At 37.1% G+C, this 24,122-nt stretch overlaps 1 protein-coding gene across 8 annotated transcripts in view; it reads right to left on the bottom strand.

Moving 5' to 3' along the window:
* The window catches only part of CAST (calpastatin), an 84,833-nt gene that overhangs the window by 39,976 nt on the left and 20,735 nt on the right, over positions 1-24,122 (bottom strand). For 6 of the 8 annotated variants that reach the window (XM_081942887.1, XM_081942888.1, XM_081942891.1 and 3 more), the window contains exons 3-4: positions 17,041-17,112; positions 1,811-1,864 (exon numbers count right to left, since the gene is read on the bottom strand). In XM_081942887.1, coding sequence (XP_081799013.1) covers positions 1,811-1,864; positions 17,041-17,112 — 126 coding nt within the window. Of the gene's footprint in view, positions 1-1,810; positions 1,865-14,428; positions 14,571-17,040; positions 17,113-24,122 lie in introns of those variants that run through there. The other 2 variants (XM_081942893.1, XM_081942894.1) reach the window with 2 other exon arrangements.

Genomic DNA, 24,122 nt, shown 5'->3' with positions numbered 1-24,122 from the left:
TTTTCTCTTTGAAGACATTTTGCTTCTCATCCAAGAAGCGTCTTCAGCTCTGACTGGATGGTGGGAAATGAAAGGATTTATGCTCTTTGCAGACTGTGCCCTTTCAACAGTTCAACAGTTCCAAGAAAGCTCCATACCAATTTGCACCACTCAGATGACCCTGATGACACAGATATACCTCCAGGTGACCATAAAGACCTCTAAAATAATGCAAATGACCAGCTGTCTGCAAGGAATATAAATCCTTCCATTCCCCACCAACCAGTCAGAGCTGAAGAAGCTTCCTGGATGAGAAGCAAAGAAAAAAATCAGAAAGTCTTGAGAGGGAGGGAGGGCGGGCTGGAAGCACTTTTGGGACAACCATGACTTGAATGACTGAAAATCTCCATAGACATATATTAACTTTTGTTTCCTGAAAATAGGATATATCTGCAGTAATTACAGTAATGTAGGAAAAGGGTATTTTCCCAACAAAGTCCAAAATCCTGCCCTTTTATAAGAAAGCTCCCGATAAACCAAGAATTATGGATTAACATTCAACTTCCCCTCATTTTATTTCTCTAAGCATTAGAAGAACACAAAACACAACTCCTTTAAAAGAAAGCAAAAATTCCTTTGTAAAACAAGATACCCAAGTCTAATTTCAGTGACAACAGATTCATCTACACATTGTATGAAGAATAATCACTGGGCCTCCTGAAAGTTGGCTTGAGCAGTTTGACAATCCCTTGTATTTCTCAGGGGCTCCTTTTTGCTCCTTCGTCAAAAGCATTTCACAAAGAGCCAATTAAAACACTAAATCTATCCCTATGAATGAAATAATGTATCTGGAGGTCCACATTTTAACCATTTAGCAATCCTACAATTTAGACGGCTCTGCCAATCTTTTTAAACCTGTGCGGTTATCATATTATGCGATAAATAAAGCAATCACTCTGTCTATTTATATGATGACCACTTGAGCACCAATCTCAAAGATCAACAAATGTTAAAAGCAGAGAAATAGTTATCTTGGACTCTGACTCATAATTAAATTGAGAAACCACCAAGTCATACACACACACACACATACCTGGATCAATCCTGTCTCGCTGTAATATCATTTTTGACAATATTTCTTTGGTCACATTATTTTCAAAATCAGTTAAAATGAGGTAATTGAAGACTTCAAAAACGGTTATTATAAATAGAATTATTTAAAAATGAATAAAAAAGCATTTTCCTCCAGATAAAATTCCAAACAAAAAAAGGTTCTGATAAATTGATCAGTTTGTATCATGTCACTATATGGAATTATTCTTTCTTTAATTTGGGATTGGGGACAGGAAGAGACAGACAAGACAGAAACTAGTAATTCCCCAATGCCAGTGGTAGATAATAGCAAAAATGCTGTCTCATTAATCAGAACAATTCTTAAATAATGGTAATAGCAGTATCCTCTCATATGAACCTTTCTAAAAGAAATTAATGTGATAGTGCATCCAAAACAATAATAGTTGAAAACTTATACCAAACAAATTCATGAGTAAAATGCAGAAACTTTTCACTGTAAATCATGACAAAGTTCATACCAATAATATCCAGAACTCAATCAGAAGTACAGTTTATTTTAATCTATGCAAAATATAATAGCAATAGACTAGTTTCATATTTGTTCCCAATATCAGTCAGCAATTTCTCTCTTTATTAAAAACTAGGAAAAATTATTGAGAGCTGCAACCATCACTATAAGAGTTGATCTTTTAAAAAATCGCACTTGGACAGATGACACTGCAAGAATAACTTGTTTTCCTATTTTTAGAAGACGTACCTTTGCTTCAGCAGGTTTCATAGTTGACGCCTTTGATGCAACAGAAGTCTGGGCCTGCATTAAGGTACAAAAGAGTGTGAATTAATTGTCTTTCATACATCTTTTTTAAAAAGTAAAATGGGAAACATTCTACCTGAACGTAACACGCTGTATTTCAAACTATACTGGACCCCATGACAGATCGGAATGCAATGACAGATTTATGCAAATGACAGATAGGAATGCAAAGTTCAGTTATTTCCAACAAGTTGCATAACTGAAATTCATAGACAAAGATTATACCAATGGTACTCAGATAGGAATAGAGTCATTGCAACATAGTAACTCTAATCCTCAACTCTCACAAGCTGTCCAGAACAGTATTGTGACATGGGAGGCCCCTGAGAGTTCCGTAAGGACAAGAGGGGTTGTCCTTTCCCCCTACATTCTGACAAAGTTAATCAAGAAAAAGAAAACAGTGTCCTCTCCATTGGATGCCCAGGCCTGAATCCTGCTTGAAAAAAGTCCAGATAAGTTATTTTCCCTTCAGTGCTCTATAGTTGTTCACCAATGACTGTCTCAATAACAATCCAAAAGAAAGGTTAGAGACCAGCTGATATTCGTCCCCTTTTTAGAAGGGGATGCATTACAAACCTCACTCTATTCTAGCACTGCTGATGTTACCTAGTTTGATAATGAAATGTCTGCAAGAAAACAATGAAGCTCAGACAATACCAATGACCCCGAGTATCCTGTATCATACTGATCTTAAACGAGTCACGTTCATTACTGGTGTGCAACAAACATTGATCTATTGGGGTATGAATGAAAGAGAAATCATATTTTTGTGCTCAGCTCAGAAAAAAACAACCTAGCCTAACTTGAAAAATTCCCTCAGAACATTTCCAATTGGCTGGATTCCAAAACAGTAAAACTCAAAATATTGCCTTTGTAAGCAGAAGATTATAAATTCTTGCTAGAATGTAAAATTCGCCACAGATTACTTTGCAAAACAAAATAGCATGATCTGCCAAAAAAAGAATCCATCACATGCAATATATGTGCAATTCAACTCTGCTAATATTTATTTCACTGCCCATTTCTAAAGGAAATTTGAAGCACACATAACAGAACAACACTTTTGGCACTTATTGTTTTAATAAGCAATTTAAATACTTCCATAAAATTTGGAAAACAGGTTGTCATTTGAGTACATGATGAATTGAAAGCAAACTAGATTTGGGAAATTCTGTACATCGCTAGTATAATCCCAGATAGATTTAATTATTATTCCATTAAATAAGCCTATACCAAATGGCAGTTGAAATCATGCACTGCACCAAACCACTTATTTAACCACTTAATGTTATGTGTACACCTAATCATTATTTGGAAGGACAAGGTAAACACTGAACACCTAAACTTTTTTAAAGCAAGTCATGCTAACTACATATTAAATATGACTCTAGAGCAGTGTTACCCAACCCTTCTGGGCTGGGGTCTGGCATGGCAGGGAGGGGGATAGTTTTGTGCAAGGGGCAGGCAAGTACATGTGTGCAGGCATAGTTGTTTCATAGATTCATGAATCTATCTGCATGCACCAGCGTCCGCCACTTGCACACGTGAGGCTCCATGCACTGGTGCCTGCTGCTCGCATGATTTGGGCTGTGCACGCATGACGGCCCATCACTCATGCAGCCCGGTTGTTAATAGACCACACTCCGGTTGGGGGATCCATGCTCTAAAGGAAATGGATTATCTGGGCACTTTTCAATCAGAATTCAGGCTAGAATATAGAACTAAGATAGCCTTGGTGGTGCTTATTGGTGACCTGTGGCAAAACTAAGATATGGGTGATGCAGACATCCTGACCACCACTAATGTCTCTGAAACCATCAACCCTGGATTCTTCTGGACTGGCTGAAGGGAGTAACAATGAATATTACAGCATTGTAGCAGTTCTCCTTTCTGTTGGCCAATTCCAATCAGAATGGTGAGGAGGAGAGGTTGAGTCGAAAACCCCTGCTTTGGGGAGGGCAGTGTCAGAGGGCCCAATACTCTTACCCACTGCTTAATACCTACATTTAGCTATTGGAACAGATCCTTCATTAGTTTAGAACCAAGAATCCTTAGTGCATGAATGATCTTCAATAGTCTGCTGACCTCTTATAAGGACACACTAAAAGTGTGTCTCTGCCTCTGGGCCAGTTGCTACAAATATATGCAAGGACTCGTTTTTTTTGTCTGTATTAGTGATTATAGATTTATTTTCTCAGTTGCTGTGTATTTAAATTTTTGTACTACTGCAATTGTTTTTACTTTAATATTGTTCATCACCTAAAGTCTATTGTTGAGAGAACAGCCATACAAATTATATAAATAAATCTTGACACCTGGCTAACCAAGTAATGCTGTCAGGGTCTGCATGAGGAGTAACAGATTCACATTCAATCATAATAGTATTTTTATATAAAAAGTTTTTTTAAAAAAAATATGAACATTCCATCTTTTCTTAAACAGTATGTTGTCTGGGTACAAATATCTTGGGCAATAACCATCAGAATTTACAACATCATTCACTACATTGATATTAATTCTCTTAATCATAATAGTATTGAGGGGCTGTGGATTTTTGGATCTTCTAGTTCTGGGAACTTTCCATCCTTGGCTTTAAATGCAATAGCACCCCACCATTCTAGACTAGTGCATAATCGGGGAGTTTTCCTGGAACTCTCAGCTCTTACTGGAGCAGCGGATGGCAGCTGTGGTCATTCATGATTTGATCGCCTTGCAATTGGAGGATTATGATGATTAAAGATCACTCAGAAACTATACCTGGTCCAGAATGCAATAGCACAAGCACTGATGGCTAGTGCTTCCTATTTCCATGTAATATTTGCTTCGTCAGCTTCATTGGTTAGCAGAAAACTTCTCAGTATATAATAGTTCATGGTGGTTTTATTTCTATAAAGCCCTGTATCAGTGGTGGGTTGCAATTTATTTTACTAAGGGTTCACTCGTGTGTGCGTGTGTGCTTGTGCTATTGCACGACGCTTCTGCGCATGCGCAGATGTGTCTGGGCGGGTGAGCGGAGCCTCCCGCCACTACCACTCCCAGTTCGCCCGATCTGGACCGAACCGGCAGCAACCCACTTCTGCCCTGTATGTCATATGACTAGCTATCTTCCATGGTTTCTACCTATACTTTACAATATGACACAGTTGCGTGCTTCGGGTCCTATTGATTAAGAAATGTAGTCTAGCAGGACCCAGAAAAAAGCCTTTCCCTATTGCTGCGCCTCCCCTCTCTAATAGCACCCTTCCTTGAGATTCACTACACTCCCACCTTATCCACTTCAACAGAACTCCTCAAAACATGGCTCTGGCCTTCTGCGATGGGCTCCTTTGTTGGGATCCTCTGTGGTAATGTGAAGATTTTGTTTAATTGTTCCTTCAGGATATTTTTAGGTATGTATGTGTGTGTGTGTGTGTGTGTACACACGCACACACACGTTTTTTCTGTTTTTAATTTTCTGAAACTGCCCAGAGTCAATTTTGGAGTTGAGCAGTCTCAAAACTGGATAAATAACGAACATTACAAGAGAGGCTGAAGAGAGGAAGGCTGTATTCTGTCAGTGCAAGGGAGACACCCAGCCATATAATAATTCATCCTGTTATTTAAGTAGGAAGGGAATCTAAAATCAGCAATGGATGCATTTAAGTTCACATTGTAAGCTTTATTGAGCGGAAGAGTTAACTTTGAAAATGTTTGAACAGAAGCACATAAATCACTAAAAATGTTTAATGATTTATTGTTTCTTCACTATACTCACGACAAAGATGGGTGGGAAAGAGATGGGAGTGGAAGGCTTGCTTTAACTATTTGTTGCAGAAAATCAAGAGATAGCACTGCGAGATCAAGATAAGCTTTATTTTGGCCTGAAACTCTGCCTATGTGGCCTTTTAATGTAGAAGTAAAGGGGCCCCAAGAGGCTGTCCAGCCTGACCCAGTAAGTTCACTCTTAATATCCAAATCTCACTTTATGTCCTACTTTATCTGGTGTTCTTTAGCTGCTTATTTAGTGTTAATAACATTATGAATTGCTTTATATGTCTGAAAAACTAGCAATTTGTTTTATTTTGTTAATACAGAGAGGAAAAGAAAGGACAGGAAGGTTTGTTGAATTAATTCCTATGAACTCATGAAGCCTCTGTCACTCTCCCAATCAACTCAACACTATGATTCCAACAAGTAGAAAGGTCAAAATGAAATAACTGCAAGCTGGAGTTATGTGAATAGAAGTATCTTCTTCCCTACCAATCACATGATCAAATTTTAAGAAGAAGAATTATTTTCTAATTTTAAAATTGTAATCATGCAATACTACATGAATCACTACAGCTGCCAGAGCGGCTGGTGTATTGAAATCGCACAACAAAAAACATTGCCACAAATCCCCTAAATTTACAGATCTCAAAGGTTTTGTCAGGAAAATAATAATAATCTCAAGACATTTAGAAGAAAGGAAGTATCATGATGAACAACCTGATAAATACATAAAGATTACAGTGCATACATCACTGAGTTTCTACACAAATATAAAGAATATTGGACTTAGGCACATTCAAACCAAATAAATTAAAATTTAATGTAGTTTCTCCCTAAAATATCTACATCATAGAAATAAGGATCTGGGGCAGAATGTCCTCTATTTCTGAATTCTGACCTAGAAGACAACGACTTCTTTCTCCTGGACCTGACATGGTTTCTGATATTTCCAATTGTTTATCAAGACAACTTGGGAGATAGTATAAACCATCTGATTTTATTTCTAAATAATTTTTATTGAATAGATTTTTTTATACAATAAAAACGAAAGAAATTTAAACACTGATTTTAAAAGAACAAAGTTTTTTTTCCTCTTTGAGAGTTGGAGGGCTTTTCATCACAGACATTATACTTCCCCCAATATTTACTCTGGTGGAGATGAAGAAATGAGTATAAATGAGTAGTCTAAGAAGCTGGCTATCGTTTTTATGAATGCAAGATGGCATTATAACCATTATGTACAAGAAATCATACTGCCTAATCTTTAAACATATTATTATATACCAGCCACATGAAATAATGTTAGCTGTAACATATTTTCACTACATCGATGGAGAGCTCCATTCACAAAAACATTTCAAGACTGTAAATCTGGGATCAAATCGTCTTTCCAATCTAGAAGAATTATTTTTTTGCTTCCCACCAAATAGGCAATTCTTCATAAAAGAAGATCCAGGTTTTTAAAATATAATTCAAAAATAAATCTATTAAAAGATTGACTTTACGACAGCAAGATTACAAAAAGGATTAGCAAAATATTTTACAGTATTAATATTTGGGGCTTCTGCATGTTCTGTAAATCGCTGTTTCTAAGGTGATGGGCCCGGGAATCTCACTATGCAAGTTAGCAGATCTTGATATTCCAGCTTTACAGAATACCAAAACAATGAAAAAGTAATATGACTGAAGTCCAGCTACATAAAATTTCAAAGTGAAACAAATCATCTTGCAAAATTAGTGTCCACTTTGACTATACTCTTTTTTAAAAATTATTGTCAGCCATAAATTTCACAAGCAGAAGAAAGCATAGCTCTGACCCTTGAGGATGACATACTGAAACTAAAAAGCAAATATGAAAGTATTGCCTGGTAACCAACAATAGCTGAATGATTCATAGCTAAATAGAATTTGGAGAGACTTTGGCATGTTTTGAGGAAGGCACACCCAGATATAACAAGAAAAAAAGCTTCCTGACTGCACTGAAAAGAGAGAGGCATTTCATGTATACTAGTTTATGAAAAACAGGAGTGCCCAGTAAGTTAAAAACTACATACTAACACAATCTACCCATTTTTGCATTAACTCATAGGCAAGCTATTGGATTCACTAGAAATCAGGAGGCTATGAGAGTTCCAGCACTCCCTGAAGCAATGAAAGCCAGCTGCATGACTTGGGCCAGTCATTCTCTCAGTTCTCTCATTCCCATACCATAGGACTTTTGTTGTGGAAAAAATAGGAGGCAGGAGCGCTACGTACACTCCCTGCATTGTACAAAAAAAAACCTCACCTCAAAATAAACAAATAAAAATGCCTCTCCCCAAACCTTGTCAGCTTCTGTATATATCACTATCAGGATTTGTGAAAGAAAAAAAAAAGTTTTACACTGAGGCCAGTCCTTGGATTGTTCATCAAAACACATTACGTTCCAACAAAACACAAGTATGTTCCAACTGGTTAAAATTGAAATTCTTAACAAGTATTTTAACAGTTTTGTTCTATGTTTAGAACAAAAATTTTAAAATGTAAGGTGTTTTCTCCTGAAATTAAAATATTTGTGACTTTGGAACATTTTACATAGTTCTATATGTATCCAGGGGTGAAATGCTACCGGTTCGGATTAGTTTGCCTGAACCGGTAGTAAAAATGCTACTCGTTCGCCCGAATTGGTAATAAAAAAAGATGCTACTGGTTCATGAGAACTGTTTTTTTTTTTCGATGATCAGCTGTGACATGTGATTTATAGTAGGAAATCCTGCTTTCTAGCTAATCTAAATCGCGTGGCACAGCAGATTTTCCCCCTCACTGTTCGCTTACCTTTGCAGGCACGCTCTGTGCATGCGCGGAAGATCCAGCGCATGCACAGAGGTGGTGCACACGAATGCGCACACGCTCACATTGCTACCAACCAGTAGCAGAGGTAAGTGGATTTCACCCCTGTATGCGTCCCTTCTGAGATACTTAAGGAAACTGAACTCCCAAAGTGGTTGGATAGCCTTTTAAGAATCTGCCCTAAAGAAACCTTAACGACAAAGGAAATGACTGACTGTGCTCAGAAGAATGCACACCCCCCCTGCATGTAAGACAACACAATCCAAACCAATCCTTTCCTCATGAACTGAAACCACTCCTAAAATTGCCCCTCCTAAAGCTGACTGAGAATTGTGGGTTGAAATTTCACTTTTCCATTTTTGCTCAAAGTGAAACATCCTTTATTTGCTTCAGGAAATGTCAATCTAAACAATTAACCTCAGAAATATACTATTTCTTTGATTCAAGCTAATAAAATAGGAAAAAAAATTCCTTCGGCATTTTAAATCTTAGCATGGAAATAGAATGTGTGGCTTACATTCACATGCAAAGGATATCTTAAGAGTAGAACCTGGGGAAAGCAAAGAATTTCAGTTTCCATAAAGAAAATTCAGGAATACCTTTGAACTTACACTGATGGCAGCAAGAATACAGGAAGTTTTTCAATTATTTCTGAGAAAAGTATTAAAATTACTACCAGAGGAGATTTGGCAACTCCTTGTATGATATACCGTATTTTTCGCCTTATAAGACGCACTTTTTTACTCCAAAAAAAAGGGTAAAAATCTGAGTGCGTCTTGTAAGCCGAATGTAGCCACTGGGTCATCTGAAAATGGGGCAGGCAAAGAGGGGGCTGCAGAGATTGTGATGGCTGGAAAGGAGAGAGGTTTCGCTTTCAGAGCTCCCACTCGGCTGGGCTCCCGAGAGGGCTTAGGCGGTGGTGGCGGTGGCAGCGGCTCCTCACATTGCTGGGGCGCTGCTTTAAGCTGCCCTCCTCTTGCAAACGAAAGGTGCCTCAAGGCTTTGGCTCCTGAGATCGGTGCGCTGCCATCCAAAATGCTGGTACCACGATCGCTGCAGCGCCCGCTTTACCTGCCGCTTCTCGGGCGGTTCCAGGCGGCAGAGATCGTAGTAATAGCATTTTGGATGGCAGCGCACCGATCTCAGGAGCCAAAGCCTTTGAATCAAGTTTGATTGTGTCCCATCTAGCGTTCTCCACCCCCAACCCCAAATCTCTCCAGATCTGCTTATTGCTATTGCTGCTATTGAGCCCAGCTACTGTATCTCTTTGCTGCATGACAGATCCGGGCAAAGAGATAAATATAGTTCTTAATATGTTACATGGTTGACATAAAATTGTTCTTAAACTGCTGTTAACTTTATACAGTTGATATAAAATATTTTACTACAGTATTTGGTTCAGAATCTTTTTTTTCTAGATTTTCCTCTTTTAAAATTGGGTGCGTCTTATATTCCGGAGCGTCTTATAGGGCGAAAAATATGGTAATCACAGTGATTTATGGTGAGGAGTAAATATAAATTACATAAATTCTCCCCCCCCCAACTTAAAAAAAATGTTTCCAGAGTTTACAAAGTCTCATTTTCAATTCTACCATTCATTTTGTCATAAGCAGGTAGACTTGTATCTTTTTTTTAAAAAAGTTGCTCTTTCCTGCAGTGTCACAGAGTTGCAAGCTGTATTCACTATGCCACATCAAACCAGCAGTGCCAAGAGAAAAAAGAAATGTAATATTCTGCATTTTTAAAATTTACCAATTAATCTTCCTTGCATGGAATATATTCAGTACAAGTACATTTGAAATCACAGGAATCTATTTTCTACCTTTCTCCAGCTCATGTCCTACATATCAACTAAGTATCTCATTTGTTTTTCTACTAGCACACCCAGTTGACTTCTCTATAATATAAGATCTCTTACTGATGTCTTAATCCATATTTTAAGAATATACAGTATCCTACATATGTATCCAGACACGCTGGGATTACAATCCACCCTTGCTAGGAATTCTGAAACGTGTAGTCTCAAGAAACCTGGAAAATATGAGATTCAAAAAAAAGCCTAATAAAAAGATTGGATATACAGTTCCTTTTCCCACACCATTGTAGAGTTCCATAAACCTCAAGAGAAAGTCTACAAAGAAAAAGGCAGAACAGTAAAAACTGCGTCACCTATAGCAGAGGTCCCTAACCCCTGGCTCATGGACTGACACTAGTCTGTAGCATGCCAGAAACTGGGCTGCACAAACCAAGTGAAGCCCCATCTGAGGGATGCAGGCAGCACGTGAAACTGGACCCCCTCGGGTCCCCAGAAAAACCTCTCTCTACAAAACTGGTCCCTGGTGCCCAAACGATTGACCTATACTAAACATTCAGATCAGAGCTACGGTTTCAAAATAATTAAGAGACCTAGTCCAACTACTGTACAGGGAGAGTGATAGTCTGATTCCAATGAGTCAATGGAACAATTTAATGGTGCATCATTCTTGCAACATAACTGTGTGGTGTTCAAACAGATTTCATTGTTGCATTTACATAAAATTACAACTTCAATCTAACTGGACACAATTCTTTTTATTAGTTCATGATTAAAATAATTAGAGAAGCAATGTTACTGAATTATCGATTTCCATAGGATCTGGGAAAATAATGCTGATTAAAGAAGCCTTTGGTTTAAACTTACCTAGAACAAAACTCAAGTTACCACTGGCACAGTCAGGAAAAGAATTTTGCACAATCATAAAAATATTCCTAAATTCACCGGGGAGCAGATCGGAGAGCGCGTGGGCGCGTCTTCGCTGACAGGCTGTTCGTAGTGAAAAAAGAAAGCTGAAGGATGCGGCGGCGGAGCGGTGAGGTGTAGACTCCCTTCATTCCTATTACCAACTTTAAAATCTGTCAGCTGTGCAAACTTGAACTTTTGGCTTGATTTGGAGAGGTGCAGCTGGAGGGGAGGGGGATTCCCCCCCCTTGGACAAGCGGCTGGAAACAAGTGAGCACTCAGCCCCAAGGGAAGGAGGAGGGGGAGAGCCAAACCAAAGATGTCACACCCCTATTAAATGGATTTTCAGATTTAAACTTTTAAGGTTTAAGACAATGAGATCTGGAAGCCCTGGGAACTTTGAATTTTGAAAACTTTATTTGTTGCCTCAATACCCGAAGCTGGCAGGGCAAGATGGCACACTTCCGTTGTCTTCATGAAATGTGAAACTTGACTCCACTTTTTAGCTTCAGGCTTCTGGTCTTTGTCTCCGTGCTACCTGGATAATTCTCTTGTGGACTGTTTGCTTCTGAACCCCCTGGAGTGAAAAACGACTGCTCTTTTGCCAGGGTGATTAGAAAACTCCCCTGTGCCTGGACTCTGTCTCCTGGACTCTCTTGGCTGCTCTATCTCTCTGACTGATTCTTCTTTATACTGACTGGACTCTTTATTTTATAAACAATGGCATCTAAAAGACCACCTCCTGGAAAGTCAGGCTTTGCTGCCTCTGCCCCAACATCTGCAACCTCCAGTCCTAGCACACAATCAACGTTAACAGCCTTCAAGCAACCTAAATCTACAGACCTGGAGCTTCATCAAATGCTTCAACAATTTCTACAGGGACAAGAGGAAATAAAGAGACAATTGAAGGAGATGAAAGAAGAAATTAAAGAGAACCAGGATAAAATTAATAAGAACTCACAGAGACTGGATCTTTTGGAAGATGGGGCGGCTGAGATGAAGGGGGGGGATAGAGGGTGTGCAGAGGGGAAACAAAGAACTTGACACCCAACAAATGAAAATAGAGTTTGAGAGAATGTCTTTTTATCTTAGATTTCAGAACATGATGGAGACAGATGATGAAAACATAAGGGACATCATGACAACCATTTTGGCTGAGTATATTCAGAAGGAAAAACAACAGATGGGGTGGGAAATAGACCTGGCCTATAGAGTGAACTCAGCGTATGCTAGAACACGCAATGTCCCCAGGGAGGTACACATTAAATTTCTTAGGAAAAGCACAAGAGATGAAATCCTGAATGCACAAAGGGGGCAAGCCTTGACATACAAAGATAAGGAGATAACCATTCTGAAACAGATCCCCAAGAAAGTGAGGGAGAAAAGAAAATCTTATTCGCAATTGGCGAATAAACTATACCAGAAGGGGGTGTGGTTTCGATGGTTACTGCCTGAAGGTATGCTAATATTCTGGGAGGAGACAAGAGTTAGAATTAATACACCCATAGAGGCGCAGGCCTTTATGGAAAAAAATAAACTACTCCTAGAAAAAACAGAAGACACTTCAGTAGATGTACAAGACACGGGAGGGGCCGGAGCACTGCCAACTGGGGGAGATGGGGCGACATCAAGAAAGCTCAGATCACACAAATAAGAAAATCCATGTGATATAAACTGACCGAAATTACCAATTGAATTTACCACACTGACTATATGCTATTATGTAATATTTGAATTCTATGCAAATGTACACTATGAGTTTGGAGGGGGGTGCACCTACCGCATTTCGCGGCTGCCAAAATTTGTAATCTTTCCCATACCTTTTCCCTTTGTAAAATATTAAAAAACCAATAAAACTTTGTTTAAAAAAAATAAAAAATAAAAATATTCCTAAATTGTACCTAATTAAACTGAAAGGGGAAAAAAACATCAATGAGTAAAGAACATAACATCTTGAGTTCCAGAGTCACATTATGGTTTCTGAATCTTGAAAGGGGGGTCCCACTGAAAACCCAAGTTGTGCATCATGGAGTTGTTCAGGACGTTATTCTGGCATTCAAACTGGGCCTTGATTAAAGTTAGTATTCTCTTAATGTAGCAAGCTCTCACCATTGGCCATGGTACCTATCTAGAGTTATACAGAACTGTGGTTCAGGAACAACTCAAGGACTATAAGTTCCCTATGCTTAAATATAACATTTTAGAATAAAATAATTTAAATTCTTAATCAGAAGAAAGGCACGTATCTGCCTCTGTTGAAATTTTGCTTTCAAAATTCATTTCTACAGAATTTCCATTGGAATAATTGTATAAAATTGCCTGCAATTGATAAACAAAACAACTCCTCCTTAAAAATTATTTTTAAAGCATTTTCCTGTTTAGCAAAAATGTATGTTACAAAGAACAAAAACTTTAAAAGATTTTATTTCAATAAAGACCATTCACCTGGGCTCAAATTCCCAAAGTTACAATTTTCAATTCAATATAGCAATAAAATATAGCAATAAAACCCTTATCATAGCTTAATGTGTATCTAAGTAGTACTAAGTAGTACTATATGCCATTTAATAGATTGATTTCCTCATAAGTCTTCTCAGGACAAAATTCGAATTCAGGTCAACTAACTCCAAACCCCATAATCAAACAAAATTATTTCCTAAAACATGAAATAACAAACATTTATTAAATTAAGGGGGAATATGACATAGCTTAGCAACAACTTGTTTTGTTAAGGAACAACAGCAAATAGCATTGCAATAAATGCTACCTATGGGTTGTAAGGGCAATAGTTACTTAGGCATGTTTCAACAAACATATCCTGCCACTGAGATGACCACACCCTGAAAAATGCCGTCTAAATATTGAGAACCAGAAATGAATTTTAAAGTCAATTCTGTGGAAGTCTTATAAATTTATTAGTAATAATATTTAGATCTGTAGAACTCTTGTTCTGCTTTAAAGAGCTTTCAAGCCATTGTTTTCATGATATCCTTCCTGGGGAGGCTCAGGAAAAAACTGTCAAGCAGCACTTGAAAAGGTTTTACTCTGTGAGTGTAAACGAGAGACCCAACCAATAGTTTAACAATCTGTTACAAGTCTTGGAAAAGCACTCATTTACTAAGTGAGTCTCAAACCTACAAATTGAAGGATCATTTTTTCTATAATATAGAAAAGTGCAGTCTCAGAGAAGAAAGGAGGAAGTATGGTAGAACTAGCCCAGAAAATTGACAATCACACAGACATTCCAGGAAAAGAGTACTCACACTATACAGCTCATCAATTCTATTCCAAGCTTTTGATGTAGCCTGCTCAGATCCTTAGCACAATTTTGTTTTTCTTACAGTGCTTATCAGGCCTGCCTATGACTACAGTTTTAACATAGACTGTGGCATTTCAGAATAGTACAGCGAAGTCAAACGAACTGTTTCCAAACTCCCTCTGCCCACAGCCGTTCTGCTCCACCTCCCTTATGAATATGCTAAGAAGCTGCGTAGTTGACAGCAGCCACTGAGTCAGGACAAAAATAAACCCAACAATTAATGCAGTCAAATAGAAAACATTTCCTAAGTCAAATACGCTTACTCACATCAGTAATTTTAGTGCAAAAAGACTGCAGTTATCCCTAGATACTGGTATTGCTTAGCCTGTAGGATTTATAGAAGCCACTGTAATTTTCAGACATAGTAGAATTACCAAATGTACCAGGAGCCATAGAAGTGGGAGTATTAATAAATAATTTCCAATTTTTTTTAACAGCAAGAGAAGCACTGTCTATACACACCTCAATTCTGTCCCCCCTCACTCTACCCCAATAGCAATTATAAATGCACAAAACAGTACTCAGTAATTTTTATTTATTGGAAGAAGCAAAACACTCAAAAATCTTGCAGTTTTTTCCACTATCATTCTTCCTTGCTTCATATTTAAAGTAAGAGGTTCTTAATAGAGTAGATAGAATACACCATTATTAAGTGCCCTTTAAAACAAATATTACAGATATAATTGTATAGATATATACAACTATAGATATATACAACTATAGATATAGATTATAGATATTTAAACAAAAACATCTGGCTATTTTGAATTTGATCAGACATTTGAATTTAATCCAGAGCACACATCATTTCATTTTAGAAACACAATAAAACTAAATATATGTTAAGCAATAAGTAAACAACATGTTTTTTGTATCACTCTTTTGGCCCAACAAATTCGTAGGCTTGGACAATGCTAACTTCAATCACTGATGATTTTTGGATGTAAAACTAAATTATTGTTCAGATTATGAAAAACGACTCTAACTTCACACATTGCATTAAGCCAAAACACAAAGAATAATGTTCTGCGAGATGAGGAACTCTATAAACTTTATAATAGATAGATAGATAGATAGATAGATAGATAGATAGATAGATAGATAGATAGATAGATGACAGATAGATAGATAGATAGATAGATAGATAGATAGATGATAGATAGATAGATAGATAGATAGATAGATAGATAGATAGATAGATAGATAGATAGATAAAGTGGTATTTTTGGTTGTTATTTTGGTTTGGTATGCCATGTGAGTCTAGCTACTCTATAGTTATTCAGCAAGAAGGATTAAACGTATAAATTCAGCTGGCAGTTGAATTTAATTTAGATGAGTTACTAGAAGAAATTAGATTTTTTTCCTTTCTTTACAACAGCTTGACATACTATCCATGCAGAATCTATGGTCAATATGAATTATGATTTGTTTGTAAACTATCTCAAAATGCTGAGGCCAAGCAGCAAATGTTAATCTTCTCTCTGCAGACCTTTAAGCTTCATAGCACTATCAGAACCAGCCAAATTATTTTGGCATCTGAGCCAGAATTTCTACAAGCAACTTTTTACCTTCTTAGCAGTAAAGTAAAACAACAAACAATAGCCTGTTACCAATTCTCTACAAAACTGAACCAGCTTCATAACCTGAATGTTCAACCATTGTTTAAATATAACTAGTATTAACCACTATTTAGGACTTCACTAGCACATTAAACTGAATAACGGCAATTGAAAGCATAAGATCTCTGTAACACAAGAGCAAACTCAAGAGTTCAGCTTTGGCTCTGAGAAATCATGGTTTGGTAGCATGCAATTTTGGAACTAATTATATCTAAGTCTCAGAACACAAAAGTTCCCAAGCATGTCTGGTTAAAGTAAAAATAAGTATTATGTATTCATTGAATTTACAGTATTTGCTGCCATTCTATCAAAAATGAAAGCATGTCCAGGCAGAAAAGATCAAATACGATATATCCAAGCACCCATCTTTCTTGCTTTCTATAGAGCAATTGATATAAAATAAGTAAACACCAAATTATTATATTATACTATCTGAGTTACATCTACTTAAGTACAGTTCTTAATATGCTATACATTGGTTTCAAAAAGCAGAAAAGCAGAACATTAAACTTTAGAATATTTACACTAAAATTAGACCAACATCGTTTCAATTTTAAGAAGTACTCCAAAATAACTTGTGGAAAAAGACAGGAGGATTACAACATTAAAATATTTAGACATATATTTGAGATGAGCCAAAACACTGACAGAAAAATGTGCCCAGCACAAAGCCTCATTTACAAATCACAAATTCTTGCCAAACATCAATATTAAAGCCTTGCATTTAGAATCTGTCAATATTAATCCTACTAACTAGTTTAATTTAGAGATTTCAATACATGATTTTGCACTTTTCTTAATTTTCATGAGCTCAGAGGTTCTCTACCTCTTTGCAAAAGCAATGATCTGTTACCCTGGCATCATCATAAGCATTTAAAATGATAAGGATATATTTTACTTTCGGGAAGATTAATAGGTCTACAAACAAGTAAATTACCTTATTAACTGAAGAAACTCCACTGGTCTGGCTTTTGGGTGATTCACTTTTGCTAGTATTTACAGTTCTCTTCTGTAAAGAAAAAAATAAACAATAAACTATTAGCATTTTAATATCATGGGAGAAATGCTTCAATAGAGACACTGAATTCTATTTCCAAACTTTATTTCCTCAGTATATTATAAAAATGCCCTTCTAAAAGCATTATCTTCATGCAATTGGTGTTACAAAAAATTTGTTTACCTAGAAGTAAACAAACTAATAACCAAAAGCCAACATGGGTTTGTCAAAAACAGATAATACCAGACTAATCTTATTGCATTCTTTGACAAAGTGACAAAATTAGTGGACCAGAGGAATGCCGTTGTTACTAGGACTTCAGCAAGGCATTTGATAAAGTAGACAATAACCTATTACTAGACAAAGTAGAAAAATATGGGTTAGACAGCATCACGATGGATTCGTAACTGGCTGACCAACCGCACCCAACGTGTAGTCCTCAATGGAAAACTGCATCTACATGTAGGAAGATATGCAGTGGAGTACCCCAAGGCTCTGTTTTAGGCCCAGTACTCTTCAACATCTTCATCAATGATTTGGATGAGAGGATGAATGGAGAACTCATCAAATTTGCAGATGACACCAAGATGGCAGGAATAGCCAACACTCCAGAAGATAGGCTTAAGATACAGAAGGATCTTGACAAACTTGAACATTGGGCACTATCTAACAAAATGAAATTCAATGGTGAAGAAACTAAGGTTCTACATTTAGGCAAGAAAAACAAAATGCACAGGTAAAGTATAAGTGGTACTTTGCTCAATAGTAGTAACTGTGAGAAGGATCTTGGAATCCTAGTGGACAACCATTTAAATATGAGCCAGCAGTGTGCAGCAGCTGCCAAAAAAGCCAACACAGTTCTAGGCTGCATAAACAGAGGGATAGAATCAAGATCACATGATGTGTTAATACCACTTTATAATGCTTTGGTAAGGCCACACTTGGAATACTGCATTCAATTTTGGTTGCCACAATGTAAAAAAGATGTGGAGACTCTAGAAAGAGTGCTGAGAGGAGCAACAAAGATGATTAGGAGACTGGAGACTAAAACATATGAAGAACGGTTGCAGGAACTGGATATGTCTAGTTTAATGAAAAGAAGGACTAGGGGTGACATGATAGCAGTGTTCCAATATCTCAGGGGTTGCCACAAAGAGGGAGTCAAACTATTCTCCAAAGCACCTGAGGGTAGAACAAGAAGCAATGGGTGGAAACTAATTAAAGAGAGAAGCAACTTAGAACTGAGGAGAAATTTCCTGACAGTTAGAACAATTAATCAGTGGAACAGATTGCCTCCAGAAGTTGTGAATGCCCCAACACTGGAAGTCTTTAAGAAGATGTTGGATAGTCATTTGTCTTAAATGGTATAGGGTTTCCTGCCTAGGCAGGGGTTTGGACTAGAAGACCTCCAAGGTCCCTTCCAACTCTGCAAAAATATTTTAAAAAATCAAATAAGTGCTTGGAGCAACATTTGGAATCATGAATATAAATTTCTCAGGCAATGCTATTTGGGGGATGCCAAAATGTATGAACATATTATTATATTCTATCATATTCCTATCACAGATGAATCACAGGTTTATTTTGAGATTATGAATTAACTGTAGGTATTTGTCTTCCATCACCTTATCAGAACAGAATGTAGTGAAGACAAGTTAAAGATTTTTCTAACTCACATCTTTAAATTGTTATAAAACTCACTCTCTCTCTCTCTCTCTCTCTCTCTCTCTCTCTGTGTGTGTGTGTGTGTGTGTGTGTGTGTGTATGGTCTTTTTATAGAAGGACGGCAGCTCTGACCATGCTTTAAGCCCAAAACCCAGCCTGAAGATGGCGAGTGACACCTCGCCGAAACGTTGCCAAGAGAATCTCAATCTTACATGGGTAAAGACCCGAATACAAGACCAGCATACCTACACCCGTGAAAATACACACACACAAACACACACACACACACAGGCACTATATAATTATTTTAACTTAACATAGCTTAATTCTAAAACTTGCCACACCAAGGCCAAGAATCTTAACAAATATATTACTAAAACTTGGTAACTGGTGTTTTAGAAAAACCATACCAAAATAAAAGATATGGGGTTTTTTATTTTTTAAAAAGCATCTAAGAAGAAAATTAATCATTTGTACCGAGCACTGAAATATATCCCAAGAATACATATGCACTGTATATTTGGGTGCATTTATATAATTGACAAAAACACTATTCTATTCAATTTTTCTGATAACTCAGCACTGGAAATTGACACTCATTCATGCATTCTGTTCTCTGAAGATTTGAGGACCTGCAGGTGAACAAAATACCTTTCATTATGCCAGTAGGTTAGGAAGAAAAAGAACTTTAGGCAATGAGCTGACAAAGTCAGAAAGGATGAATTACAGCAGCACTTATTCTTCAGGAAATGGGATACATTCTTATTTATCTAATAAAAAAGCAGAACAGATAATGTTGCAAGCAAATTGCCAACATCCAGGACAATTCAAAAGTCAACCAAATTTTAGAATAAATGTCAGCTAGTTTGACGGAAAGGTCAGATTCCTGTTCTTTTGAACACAGAACACAATTCTCTGTTATCATGAAATGAAGCTGAGTTTCACTGCATCATTCAGCACTCCTGTCTTTGAATTTCTTTCCCACTTTCTGCTGCCTTCCAATGAGACGGCCATTTAGATTATGTTTCTTGGGATAAGCACAGACATACTCTGATGCCCTTAAGACTGCTGCAAAGATGGTTGGATCCACACATCATTCCTACTATAATTTGGTTTGTATTTGGTCTTCTGTAGAGGCAATCATTGTGTTTGGTGTGAGACTCCACCTAGTAAAAGGCACATAATCATACTAACATTTATAACACAATGATGATGGAACCCTGGAAGTGGCTACATTTTGCCAATCTTAATTAAAGATAACTTTAGTAGTATGTGGAATGAAATTATTAAAGTGCTATAGACATGGTGGCTTGAGGCTAAGACGCTGAGCTTGTCGATCAGAAAGTTTGGCAGTTCAGCGGTTCGAATCCCTAGCGCTGCGTAACAAAGTGAGTTCCCGTTACTTGTCCCAGCTTCTGCCAACCTAGCAGTTCGAAAGCATGTAAAAATGCAGGTAGAAAAATAGGGACCACTTTGGTGGGAAGGTAACAGTGTTCCATGCGCCTTTGGAATTTAGTCATGCTGGCCACATGACCACAGAAATGTCTTTAGACAGCGCTGGCTCTTCAGCTTTGTAACAGAGATAAGCCCTAGAATCGGGAAAAACCAGCACATATGTGTGAGGGGAACCTTTACCTTTATAGAAATAATCCTCAATTTACAACCACAAATGAACCCAAAATTTCTGTTGTTAAGTGAGTTTTGCCCCATTTTATGACCTTTCTTGCCACAGTTGTTAAGTGAGTCACTGCATTTGATAAATCAGTAACCTGGTTGTTAAGTGAATCTGGCTTCCCAATTGACTTTGCTTGTCACAAAGTCTCAAAAGGTGATCACATGACCTTGGGACACAGCAAAAGTCATAAATGAGCCAGTTGCCAAGCATATGAATTTTGCTCACCTGAACATGGGGATGCTGCAAAGGTCGTAATTGTGAAAAATGGTCATAAGTCGTATTTTTCAGTCTCATTGTAACTTTAAATAGTCACTATATGAACTGTTGCAAATTGAGAATTATCTGCACTTACAAGCATCTTAGCCTATATTGTATATTCCTTAAAATATAATCTTAGACATGAGTATATCTCATTAAATGTAATAGAACATATGTACTAGTAAAGCTGCATAGAATCAATGGCAACAGAGCAGCAGCTTCCCTATTTGAGCTTCTTATATTTTATTTGTTTTATCCATTTTTATAAATAGCTTAGATACATATTTTGTTATCTACTTTTATTTAATAATTCTATGCAAGAGATATTCTAAATCTCAGCACCACCCTAAAACATTGTAAAGGCTTCTGATATGGTACAGTGACAACAAAGCAATGAGGAAGAACAAGAAACACAACAAGGCTCACTGACTGTGTTTAAACCAACAAAGTAGCCAAAAATGGGTGACTACATCATGACAAGAAAACTAAGTAAAAATAATAACAATATAAATCTTCTCCATTCCATTCCTACCTCCCAAAGCTATAGTCAACTGGGATTTGGAAACAGAAATGGGAAAACAACAACTATTAGAACTCTTCTATACTTTGCATGAGGAATCAAACTTTCTGACTGCATTTTAGTTTCCTTGCCATTAATGTATCTCTGAAGGGGGGAAAGCAAGTCAAGCAATCAGTAAAGAAATTCACGACAGGCTTTGCTGGACAATGTCTATCAACTTTGCTAGACAATGTCTATCAACCGCAAAAACGGTAATTTCAATTTCAGAGACTATGTTTACCTCTACAAATACAAATATGGACTCCTTTGAAACTTTTGTACAAAAGTATGCAGATAAGCTAGCAGTAGCTTACAGTAATTCAAAATATTAACACTACCTTCAATCTGTTTATGGATAACCATATAAAATAAATTTGCTCTGGAGAATAAATTAAGGTTAGAAATGACAACCAAATACAGGCAGAGCTTACAGCCTTGCTTTCCATCAAAAAGTACTATCATATACCTACTCCAAACATAATTTAAGGATTAACTTAACAGAAATAATATTGGATGTTGGTCTACCAGAAGAGCTATCATTCTATCACTTAGCTAACATCTTTGATGCCTATGTCATATTATTAATCTAAGTGCTGTCAAATGGCTCCCTAACATGAGAAGACATAATCTAATTCTGTTGTCTTTTAACAATCCACTGTCCCCTGCACGCTGTTCAAAATTATATCCTTTCTTTCCACTTTTCAAATATATCATTGAGTGTTTTCCAAGATGGAAAAAGAACTGCACTCTTTGATTTAATGCCTCAAACTGCCCAGCCTCATACTATAGGCAGCCATGATTCTTTTTTTAAAATAGCATCCAGCTACTTCTAGCATCCTTGACAAGACAATGCTCAAATAATCATATTGAGATTTTACAAGAAAAAACTGGCAATCTAGTGAAACTCTAGAAACAAGGTTAATTAACTGTTTTGAAGCCTTATCAAGCATGAAACAAGAAGAAATACTGAGACAATTTGATGAATTTAAATAAACACACCTTTAAAGTAAACAGCACCAAACCTTAAATTGATCTGACATCTTTGGACTGCTCATATAACAGCAGCTCCACAGAAAATCATTATAAACTTTCTGAATTCTGAAATCAAAGAAGAAAACAACCTATACCTCAGCAAGCCAACATGTCCTTCTAGCCTGAAACAGCCCAAATTGATTCTAACTTGTTGAGTTTGGGATAATGACAATCTGCTTTGTACAATATATGAGGGTCTAGATCAGAAGAGAGGAAAAAAGAAAGTTGCTATACCAAGAGAGAATTCTGATCTTCAGCTTGCAAATCCAGCCAGATCCAGAGATAGCAAATTAATCGATTTTATCCCAAAGTTGCTGCCTAGTAATGATTTCCATTCTGATGACAATATCAATATAACATCAGTATGTCTTCTTATACCTAGGCAAGAACATAACACTTTGAATATCACCAACTGATTCACTAGTAAGGCTATGGAGGTTACATAAAACCCATCTCTTGGAATATGGCTGGGTGGCATAATAAATTGAAGACTACCCATTTTGAACAACTCCTATCATTGTTCCTTGTGTTACAGGGATTATTAGTCAGACAGTGATTACAGGCAGTTCTTGTTGAACAATTACAACTCAGTTGTTAAGTGAAACAATTGCTAAGTAACACTGCAACTATGCTTATGATCTTACGTCAGGTTTCCTTTGCTTCACAGATCTATGAGGATTGCAAATGTCAGGATTGGTAATAAAATTACTTTTTCATCTCTATTATAATTGTGAATGGTTGCTAAATGAGATAATAGCTAAACAAGGATTATCTGTATATCCAAATTGTCCAGATAGATAGCTTAGGAATGCTACTTTAAATGTATAACTTTATTCAGGCTGACTCAATAAGGAAGCCCTGTTTTGATAAATTATTATAAAAAGGATTGGAGCTTTAGTACCTAACCTACAATATAAATTAACTCTAGCAATACTGAGTGGCTTTGGGTATTTGGAACACCTGGTTCTAGGACTATGCCATATTTGGTGCTAGATGGGATTGTAGCGCCCCAAAATAGACCCCATGCACAACCTTGGGAGTCTCCTAAACTCTCTACTCCTGTTGAAGAAGAGGGACAATTGTGGGTAGAGGGCCTTTGCACAATTTTGTATTACCTGCTGGTTGCACCCATTCTTAAATTGAAGGGCTGTACTAATGGCCACTCAAACCCTAGTAACGTCCCACTTAGACCTTTGTAATGTGCACTACATGGAATTTCCCTTGAAATGCATCTGAAGGCTTCAGTTGTTGCAAACTGCAACAATGTAAGAATGCAATGTATGTTTACAGAACGATACATTACATCTCTGCTCCACAATCTGCATTTATCCAGTTCAAGTTGCTGGCTTTGACTTTTGAAACCCCACATAGCATGGGACTTGATTATCTGAGGGACTGACGCTCTCCAATTACATTTGCCCGTCACATCAGAACCAACAGGAAAAGCATGTTATGGGACTTGTTAACTATGGGACTATATCTGGCAAGTCCTAACCAGATTATTTATTTATTAATAATTACATCATCATCATTATTATTATTATTATTATTATTATTATTATTATTATTATTATTGCATCAACAGAAGTGTATCACAGCGGCCAGTTGTTTCGCCGGATTTGGCATTAATTACTAGTCGGGCCCCACCCAGGGGCCTTGGATGTCGTAACGTATTTTCGTAATATGTGTGCAGATCCAAGCAGTGCAGCCTTTTGCATTTGACTGATGGTGATTTTGTCAATTTTTAACTGTTTTAAATGTAATTCCAGTGCTTTTGGAATAGCACCCAGTGTGCCGATTACCACTGGAATTACCACTGCTGGTTTGTGCCAT

The sequence above is a fragment of the Natrix helvetica genome (genome assembly GCF_964273705.1).
Source record: "Natrix helvetica genome assembly, chromosome: 2".
NCBI classification, from domain to species: Eukaryota; Metazoa; Chordata; class Lepidosauria; order Squamata; family Natricidae; genus Natrix; species Natrix helvetica.
This window is presented reverse-complemented; position numbering and strand designations above follow the sequence as displayed.